This window comes from Bombus impatiens, unplaced genomic scaffold (genome assembly GCF_000188095.3).
Source record: "Bombus impatiens unplaced genomic scaffold, BIMP_2.2 scf_1144, whole genome shotgun sequence".
Lineage (NCBI taxonomy): Eukaryota > Metazoa > Arthropoda > Insecta > Hymenoptera > Apidae > Bombus > Bombus impatiens.
Genome location: NT_177563.1, coordinates 315,340 through 326,350, shown reverse-complemented (window position 1 = coordinate 326,350; position 11,011 = coordinate 315,340). Strand labels below are relative to the sequence as shown.

General features: G+C 38.8%; 1 protein-coding gene across 1 annotated transcript in view; it reads left to right on the top strand.

The window, feature by feature from the left end:
* The first annotated feature begins 21 nt into the window (after positions 1-21).
* The window catches only part of LOC100740312 (neural cell adhesion molecule 1), a 307,073-nt gene continuing 296,083 nt past the window's right edge, over positions 22-11,011 (top strand). The window contains exon 1 of the mRNA XM_003493481.4: positions 22-1,061. Coding sequence (XP_003493529.1) covers positions 938-1,061 — 124 coding nt within the window. The 5' untranslated portion in view covers positions 22-937. The remainder of the gene's footprint in view (positions 1,062-11,011) is intronic.

The window sequence follows — 11,011 nt, the reverse complement described above, 5'->3', positions numbered from 1 at the left end:
GGCGACGATCCACGACGTCGACGTCGGCAGCTGGCTTCGCTGCCGTGGTGGTGGTACTAGTGTCATAGCGAGCTGGCTGGTTCTATGGTGGGGGTAGCGCACAGAAGTGGGGCGCGAGTGGCGGTGGAAGGGGAAGCTGGAGTAGTGGTGGCAGGCGGAGCGACAGTGGCGACGCTAACGTCGGCCGTGGCAGCTTAGCGTAGCGGTGTGCACCGCACGGCTCGGTGTTGCTGATACAGTGTGGAACAGCGAAATCTCGCCAAGTGCGAGTGGCGCGCATTACATCGTTCCCGGTCGACAGTCAAAATCATATTTATCGAACGTGAATTTTCATCGGGAACGTGACGTGTACATCTACATATAACGTAAACGGAATAATTCGCGCGGAAAAGTTGGGAAGTCGGAAGTTAATTAATGTTAAAGAAGTTATAAAGTAGTGTGATATGAAATCGAGAGAAAGACCGGGAGAGAAACGTGTCGAACAATCGCGTGCGATCGTTGCACCGTGAGTGATGTTATTATCGTTTCGACAATGATCACGCGTGTTCTAACCACTTGCGTGGCTTCCTAACCCGTCACGAAACCTCTACGTAGTTGCATCTGACGGAGTTTAAAGTGATTTTTCTAGTGTGCTTCTTTGCTATTCTGCGTCGCGTTTTCGTGTTCGATTGCGATCTATCGTTAGTGTCGATTAATTTCGATTGTCGTGTCGGTTAATTGTTACTCCATGTTACACTGAAGAAGATGTGGGAACAGTGTGTGAAAGACACGCAGGACGAGGATACAGGAAGACAGTTCCCGTGAAGGCGAGTCAAGGCGGAGATCCTTCGATCTCGATTAATTCGAAGAAACATACAGTGTCGGTGGAATTGGTGGATGATGATGCTTGACAATCGGTTGCTATGATCGAGCCGCGGAGAGTTCACGTGGAACGATCATGATTTACCTTAGGCTGCACGTCGGGAGGAGTCTACGGTGCAACACGAACGCAAGACACTGGAACGTGTTCATCGTGCCACTCTTCCCACTCTGGATTATCGGCGCCTTTTGCGTGAAGGACAGTGAGTACAATACATAAATAGCTCGATATTGAATGTTATGTTTGGTTCGTGAATTGCGACGCATTCCCGAGACAAGTCGATGTTTACTAATCGCTCTCGGAACACGAAAGTCGTGTTTGTATACGTGAGCTACTCAAAAGTTATATTGATCAACTTTGTAAACAGAAAGTACGAAAAAGTGATGATCGTTACAAACACTGTTTTTTTTTCTTTTTTTTTAAAGTTTACCTTACGATTTATGTTATCCTGATGTGACGAATAAATCTTATGGGAGTATGTCGTTTGTTTTTGAAAATTGGATATGAATTATCTACTTATTTAAGGAAATTAGGAAATTAATAAGAAGTGCGGAGTGTTGATCAGTTTGGCTTCTGAGTGGCTGATGTTCGTTTATCCTTGAATTTCAAATGTACCATGTACTTACCTACGTTTAAGCAGATGTCCTTTTATAAGGGAACATTCCATTATGTCACTTACCAAATATCTGAATAAATGATAGAACTTTAAAAGGAAATATGAGAAGGAAAATTTCGCATAATGAATAACAAATATACGCCTTACGCAGGTTGTGTGAAAAGTATATCGATATGCAATTTATAGATGCCACTTTTATATTAAGATAGGAAGAAGATACATTGAACGTCCTTCACAAACGTGAAAACAAATTTTCAAGTTTTTCAGCGGAATGATTGATTCGAACTATTTCGTGAATATCGTAACTTCACAAAATATCAAAGCCATTTTTACCGACGTTCTGTGTATTCGAACAACTCAGAACGCGTGTTGTATCGCTAGAGGCGTAAATACTCATGTTTCATACCCGCATTGCCTTCTGTCTCGAACGTAATGGTCTATGTCCTTAATGCTATAGGTTATCTTCCTTCTCCGCTCGAGTAACTTCTCGATACAAGTACTTCGAGATCCACCATACTCTCTATCTCACGCGAAGCGTCCAATAGTTCGATCATTAAACTCTTAGCGCAATAAAACCAAAAAGCCATCATTAAATACATTGGATTAAATACATTAAATTAAATACATTAATTAAATTAATTAAATTAATGGAACTAAATATGTACAGCGATGAAGGGAAGGTATATTGGCACAGACCAGATTTTTATGTAAATCCTATATAAATTTACGATACTTTATCTAATTTACTTGTAAAATATCGCTTTTCAGTTTGAAGCTTAAATATAACATAAAAATTCATCATCATTAAGCAGCTTCACGATGAAGCTAAATAATACGAGATATAGAATGGACTGTTCTTAGCAACATATAAGATTTCGATTATTTCAAATTTGATGTGGGAGTCTACTCTAGAACAAGTTTATAAGTTAATAATAATAACGCGTATAATAATCGTTAACAGTAATAGTAATGCGTTAAGATACAGGACTTCACCTATAGATTGATAAAGAAAAGATGTAGGATATACGACTATATATAAGATATATTTTTAATTTAGAGAAATTCCACCTGTTCATAACAATTATTCGGAATGACGCGTATTCGTTTCAGAAACCGAGATCTATGTCATAACCATTTACTTTTAACGCTCAAAAATGATGTTCTTGAGGAGAATTAAATAAAGATCGCGTCTTTTTGAAAACTTACACAGTGTTTTACAAAAAAGAAGCTAGTCTGTGTCCATACTGTTTTCCATTAATGTATATTTGTAAGATTCGAATATTTTGACATAAACAAATCAAAGAGGAAGCTGCGTTCTTTTCCAAAAGATTGTCGTTCCAAAAGAAAGCATTATTTCCTGTCGAGAGATAGGGTTGTATCTGCGGGAAATCTTCCAAGGGATGAATTCGATTGTTGCTTCTTACTTGATATTCCAGCAGCATCGTCCGATAATCTCGTCGTTGTCGCATTGGACTTCATTTGGTAGGTGAGACGCCAGAGTAACGTCGTTATTTGAAATTGCTCGTCGAAAGAAAAGACCATTCTCTGCAGCTCCGATTTTGCATAGAGTGGGTTCACCCTAGAGGTAATGGGATCGCGACAACCCAATTCCCTACAAAATTTCGACGTTCGTTCGATACGTGAAACTTCTCGAGCTTTGATACACGAGCCCGGGTGATAAAATGTCAAGAAAATTGTCAAGTAGACTTCAGGCTCGCATTAACTCATCTATAAGATGCTTGGAGTCGACTATCATGGTACAGTAATATACTTTCACTGTATAATCCGATCGCATATAACTGGTCCGTTTCGTTAACCTTTCGTTTTTCTAGCACGACAAAGTAATTAACGAGATGCTCGTCAAAATTCAACAGCAACTAAATGGAACGGTCCATTGAATGTTCATTGCAGGTTCAGATATATACTAGAACCGTAACGCTATCCGTCACAGTGCTTTTTGTTGTTTCAGGACTTGATCTTTATTATATATTAAATAATAAATGATAGACTATATAAGATATAAAAGATAATAGAATTTCGTTTTATATGCACTTGTCGGGAAATAAATAGTTTACACGTACGTATAATTAGAGTTCGTATAAGTAGAGTCAATTGATATTTTCCAATACCTATGGATTTTTTGTTCATATAGTAGGAATTTACGTTTACAGTTAGGTAACTGGATTGTAGATGGACCAGTAGAATTTCATTTAATCCGTTAACAACCAAAATTTCGGTCGGAATAAATGGGATTCATATAAACGAAGTTCCGTTCTATTGTTATATAAAACAAAGCTGCAGTGAATAAAGTAACAGTAATATTTTAGCTGCACAACTCTTAATCTCGGTGGTTTAAAGTTTAAAACATTCGATTTGTCTGTTAACTGCATCGCTGACCTTTGGCTATTAACTGAATTTTCATTGATTCATGCACTTCTCACAGCTGTACATGTGCTCTCGCATATACACACATTTACCTTTCCTATTTCCTTTTCCTCTTTTTTTTTTTTAAATTCGCCCTCTGATTTTTTAATAATCGCAGACCTCGAAAAGTTTTTATGTATATTCTTCGCTTAAATTATTCCCCCGAAGAGTTCAACAACCTATCTAGTCCAAGGTAAACAAGTTTCCCTGAACGTCGCTTCAAAAGAAGTAGCCAGATTCACTTTGATCCGACCCGTCCGTTCAGGGTTAATTAAGATCCCGCGAATCGATCAGTGTTTTCCACTTTAATCGGCGTCGAACGATCCAGCGGAAGTTCTGCCGCGCGTTACATATTCATCGTAACGCCAGTGGTGGACGCAGTTGGACGCGCGTCCGCTCAAAGACAACTTCCCGCTTTGACTCGGTTCACAGCGTCGTATTAAGCCGTGCATCGGTTCTGGCTGACTTCTAGCCGGAAACAAGACGGACGTCGCACGATTGCCTTCGTCTTAGTTTGGTATTCAGCTTGTTTCTTGACGTCGACGATATATAAGCTATATACATGTATAGAAAGTTTCCAAACTCTGACTTGGATTGAACAGAGAGTAATAAAGGATGTTGAAAAGAACATGTTTCTTATTTAATGTATGTATGGTTTTATCCTTTTTAATAAAGTTTAGAAGATGCTGGTTTGGTACGTCTATAGATATGCAACCCGTTTGCAACGACGTTTGCAACGTCTATGTGGAACTTTTCTTAACTTTTGAATAGAAAATTGATAGGATCGAGATACAAAACGAAGCAACATAGTGCTGAATATTACCGAATTCAGAGATTACGTTACGGTGATTTTACGTTTTGATGGTTTCGAGATATTCTGAACTCATCAAGAAAATGGTGCGTGTTGAAAGGATTGTTCTTAGGTAGGCGTTTGTCAATTCACATTAGTAAATTTTATTAAAATGAAATTGTGATTATAAAAAGTAAATCCAAAAAGAGAGGCTCTTATAGTGGTAAATTCTAATGCAAAAAATAGTGTTTGTAATATCATCACTTTTATTTATCTCTCAATTTATAGGGCTGATGTGGCTTCTCAACAGCTCATATCTTATTGGTCAGGAAATGTTGCTTTTTCGCTTTTCTCTTTGTTATGCTATATTTCATTTAATCCACAATATCTAAACACCCTATACTAAACAAACTCTGATTTATCCACGGAAACACGAATTCGATCCTGTCATCGCAATTTCATGTCGACCAACAGAGGGTCTCCAAAAGGAACGAACAATTTGCTAGTCTTGGAAATCGCAAGAGCTCTGGGACGCGTTTCTCGCGAAGATTTAACGCTCCGTGGAGCCGGTGCAAAAAATAGAGACGCGTGGAAATTGCCAGGTCGCAAAACTTCGCGGACGTTGTATACGTACGAATTGCGTTTCCCTTGTCGCGCGATGAAGTTATAGAAGTTGGATGCAACTAAGTCTGTCGGGGAAAGTTTTTCCAGAGCCAAGCTCGTCGTATGTTTTGGAGGCTCGCGTCGGAAATATGTGTCGGGTCGATTCGTCGCCTGAGTTCTGACGCCGGACGGAACCGCTAGCGGTCCTCGATATCTTCCCTCGGTGGGGATATTACTTTTTAAGGTTTCGAGATTACGCGGCTATTTATTACACGTTCCGCGATAGAACACGCCATTTACGAGACAGCCATACACAGCCATAAACAGCGGAGATTAAGCACAAGGCAAAGCTTCTAGACGCAGGTCGAGTCAAGTATTACTATGTTCTCTGTTGAAAGTAATGGTTATACTTAGCGTGTATCGCCAATATTCGCCGCGATATCTCAAGGATGATCATTTTAGCTTGTTGAAGGAATAACATGGATGTAGTGCATTAGCGAACACTATATAGTCGGATATAGTATTATATCTACATCGTGAAATTTCCTAACGCATCGTGTTAAAATGGAGAGATAATGGAAAGAAAAAAGAATGAGAAAGCAAAGAAAAGGGAAGTTGGATAGTAGATTCGTTGATAGGGCTTCCCAATAAGCTCGAGCCTTAGGCGAAAGGATAGTAGAGGTTGGCTCGCAGGATGCACTTGTGTGAACGGCATGATTAAAGAGGATTTTCTAGGATATTATGTCCGTGTAAATTCTTGGCGAGAATCTCTTAATTAAACATTATGGTTCATTTGTCCAAATGTGAGAGATTCATATTTGAGAAATATCAAATTCGTTGGTGATTTATGACAAAGCTTTCAAAATTTTCTTTGAAAGAATTTGAGGAACGTGTCTTTCTCAATCTATAGTCTACATTATTTTAAAAATTAGTACGGTAATTATTATAAGTTGAATATAACGCAGTAAATATGTTAGTACATAACCTTTATTAGTCGAATTGTTACATTTTATCATTAATTAGTGTTGTCAATGTCAGTATATCCATTTTGTAAATTAAACTGCGTCATATATATGTACGTATATTATAGTCTTCACAATATATCTATAGTTCGAGGTATTTGCGATGTAATTTGGACTCTATACGAAGAGCTGTCTATACTATAAAACGCCTCAAGAAGTGCCATATCATACCTAATTACCTATCAACCCCTTTCTTATGTTTTCTTATGATCAGCTCGTTGAGCTCGACACGAGGTTCATTTTCTCCGAAGCCTGTTGAACCTCCGCCCTATTCTTCTACTTAAAATTTCACCAGTTTCAATCGCTTTCGTGCGATATTTCCCACACAATGGTTATTTATTTAGGGCCGCGGTTTCACCAGGCAGCTCAAAGTTCGGAGGACAGCTTCTGTCGACTCTATCATAAGTCAAAAAGTTGTGACATCGTTTACGCGTTCATCATCCTATATCTCGCAACTCATCACGTGGACAGATCGCGCGTCACTTCGTTGCACTCCTCTTCACGCTCATGTTTCATCCCCACGGCAAACAGATACCAATCTGTCCTCGGAATTTTGAGCCGAGCTTACCTCGAGCAAAGCGTTCTTCTGCTAATCGTGCTGCAAATTTACCAGTTAAAGCAGATTGCTCTATTCGCTGTTTGCTTTGGGATTTTGGTGCTTGAAATATAGAATTTTGATCGGTGGCGAACTCTCCATTGATCGGGCAGGCCTAAAATAGCGAATATTTTTATGATATTTAAGTTTCGCGAAATCTTAGACTGGATTTCTAACATATATTGTAGCATCTTATTCTAGTCATTCTAATTACCTACGGAACAATATAATAAACTAAATATATGATATACAATAAAACAATTTAGAGTGTGAAACTTTTTTATGTTCGTACATAAAGTCTGAAAGAATGAATATATTGGTCGAAGAATAAGTTACTTCCTTTGTGGAGTTGATTTAACCCTTCACTAAAAATGTCAATATCTTCGCTACTAGGATCACAATCTCATGAATTATCTGATAATTTTAGTCGTACTAAATCACTGTCTTACTATAACTAGTATAACTATTTTGTTCAGTGAAGTATATATTTATTTGATAAGTGGCTTTATAAATGAAGATGCTCAAATGTTGAATTTTTCGAAATTCTCTGTTAGATTATAATAGTTACATAAAAATTCGGATTTCTTTTAGAGACGAGTGGTCTATCATTGAGAGTCAAAATTGAAAGAGAAGTTTAAAGGACAGATTGGTCAATTGTGTGAATGATAGATACAAGGAATACATTGGGCAATTGTAGAAATAAGAGACAAGATAGAATAAGGGAATAAGATACAAAAAATATTTCGAAAATTTTAACATCGACATTGATCTCCCGAAATCAGTAATCATTATATGGATAAATCGTTTGTCAAATATATTACTATCAAATTACTCTAGTAGTAATTCTCGTTTTATTTATTCCGTTGCCTACCAATCCTTCACCATAGACGACGTATTGCAGCCGGGTAACAGAAACTTCCAAGCAACGTGAAACGTTCCATAAAATATAAAACGTCTGTCCCCGTTTCTCTCGCGTTTCTCCAAAGAAACGACGGGAAACGTAGCCAGTCTGCGATTACCCGGATATTCTGTCGCGAAAAGCAACTTACCGGTGACGCGTTTCGCCAGAGTCGTGCACGACAACGAGTCGTCGTTTCGTCCCCATAACGTGGATATCTTCAACATGTAGAAACGTTCACAGTCATCTTATTATCGCATTATTAGAGTAACACGAATTCCAATTGCGTCCTTTACGCGCGTGTTTCACCGTAGGATACGTCCGCGATATTATTCGGACAATTCGCGCACGATGTAGATGTTCATCGTTTTGGAAATTCCTTTGCGTGCTCTTCTGATAACCGAATTATAGATGTTCACCGAATCTCGTTACACAAGGCCATTGAAATCGCTGGAGAGATCTCCGCGCTCGTTACCAAATATCTCACGTAATATCGCGCGTGTAGAACGATTGATTTTCGTGATTCGCGTTGCCCTCGTTCCATCTATCTTCTCGCTTCCTTTCCCCGTTTATATCAGCCGAGAGTAATTAGGACAATTTTTATAAGCTACGATATATGGAAAATCATTGGAGAAATATTGTTTAAGCGTCCTATTTAACATTTTGGAATATTCGAGGAAAATTATCATTGAAACCAAAGGCTGGAGAAGATAATTAATGTTATGAACAATAGGGTTTCTATTAAAGGAATATCGAATAACGTACGCGTTCTAGAGTTAAGGAAATATACAGACAGATAGAATTATGACATTTTGTATAATGCTGAACTGAGTTAAGATTCCTATATTTTGACACTATTTGACCTTTATCCTCTTCAAACATAAATTCTCGCATGAAAATGAAGATCCCTTTTACATGTCAACTCAAGCCCACCCCATAAGTAGCATGCTATAAACATTTTATTAACTTCTACACCTAATATGTGCGAGGAATTCAACACTGTAGATTCAGCAAGAAGTAACCAATTACTCTTTTTACGAGAAGAACTTTTGTGAACCGTTTAAAAGCCGTTTAAAAAGTATCAGAGGTTCGATAGTGACCCGAAGTCGCGTGACTCGTCACGTGTGTAAAAGTTGCAGGTCAATTAATCGACGTCGGGGCTCGCTCACGCTCGATGAAAAAGCTGTAAAGCGAAAACATCGGTTTCCCGGGTCGCGCGTCGCCTGAAAGGAGTTCAATTGCTCACGTTCGAGCGCGTGAGATTGCACTGGCGCGTAATTATTCAAATTGACCGGCCGCCGTCATTGTTTTACGCTGGCAAAAAGCGAAGAATTATCTCGACCTTTCACAAAGTTCAACCAGAATGTTACGTGCGTGCGAACGAAACCATAATCGTCCTTGTAAATCCGCGCACATTAATTATTTGATTTAATTGTAAGGATAATTAACGCGAAAGAATTTTTCTTTTCTGCTTCTGTTCCCATGGAGTTTGGTAATTGGAAATGTTTATAGCTGAAAATTACAGAGAAGTAAAGCAGCGATTGTTGGCCACGTTTGTGATTTAATAGCAGCAATTGCTCGATCATGGGATTACACGAGACTTTATCGCCATGCCGACATCCAGTTTGTATTTTAGCTCGTTCGAACAAATGACCATTATTAATTCTATAAAATGTTGATCGAGCTTTTTATGTCTTCGTGTTTCTTTCTCGAATATCTATAGGCTTTTTATAAGTCGATGAAGGATTTTAGTTAGTTTAATCGATCGATCGTTTAATTGTTTTCTTTAATCATTCCAATGTTCCATTTTCTGTATTTTTTTCAATATGATTATAAATACACGTATCTCAGTTTCTCATAAGAAAATATTCTCTACTAAATAGCATAATATTAAATTTTTATGCACATAACAATATGATCCTGATCTGAGTTCTACGATTGTAAGAGATAAAATCTATCTTCAGTATATCCTACTATAATATAGTAGCATAAATTTTACAGCTTATATATCTGCATACATAACGCGATTATTAACATTCATTTCCTACAGGCAGCTAAAAGCGTTTTTATGTAAAGTATCTTTCAGTCAAATTTTTATTCTATCTGATACCAGAAATTATTTCCAAATAATTCATCCTACATTTTTCCTCACTTTACTACGTTCTCGAAGGATAAATGACATACCAAACGAACTCTATATCCCTTTGAACTGACGTACCTGAAACTAATAGCTGACGATAGGATTTATCCTGTTTATCAATCCTCTTTTCACAGACCCACACGAGTTAGAGTCGCTAAACATTCTAGTAGAAGTACGTCTTTTCAACACGAATGCCGACTTACTAGAGACCAACCAACTTAGAAAGGTCCCTTCACCAAAGTTTGGCAGTTTCTCCTCTGAATTTCCGTGGGGACTCACAGATTGAACGAATCTCGCGCCCGGAGTGTAACGTTTCTGAAGTCCTGGAGGCAGCCAACCCCAGACGCAATGTTTCCGCGTGTTACGCGTCGATTCAGCGTATCTGGCGCATAAGTCGCTATCAAAGGAAAGCCCCATTGGCAATTCTCGCGGCTATGATCGCCGTCCTGCCATTGTGTCTCCTCGGGACGTTAATTTGCACCGTGACAATGGACACGTGGTTTTTCTTTGTTCGATATTAGGTGAATTTCAAAGGGTAGATAAAAGGATGGAGATAAAGAAAACGACAGGAAAAAAGGGAAATGAAGGACCGGTGAGAAAGAAAGAAGGGGTAGCAAAATTACCGAGATGAGAGCCACATGAGGCGGAGTGGAAGCATAGAAACCAAGGAAAGGGATAAACAAAGAGGAAGGGAAAAGCAGGAGAGACGTAACGAACCATCGTGGTCCTGAAGTACGATCGCTACACCGTATACGGAATGTTCCGTGTTCGCTTTTACGAGGCTCTCTACCGACGATAACGTGCAGTTTCGGGATCGAAGCTCCCAATGAATTGTCTGATGCTACGCAAACCGTGAAGGTCTATTCGACGTTGATGAAACATAATGGGTATCCTGCGACGACTTTTATTATACACTTGGAACTAGGTGGAGGGAGGCACGCCTAATGTATGTGAAAAACGTACAGCTCTCGATAAGACGCGGACAGAAATTTACGAGGCTCTTAAACGCGAGTCGCGAACAAACTTTAGGTTAGGGTTTGATACGAGCACGATGAAGAGTGCGG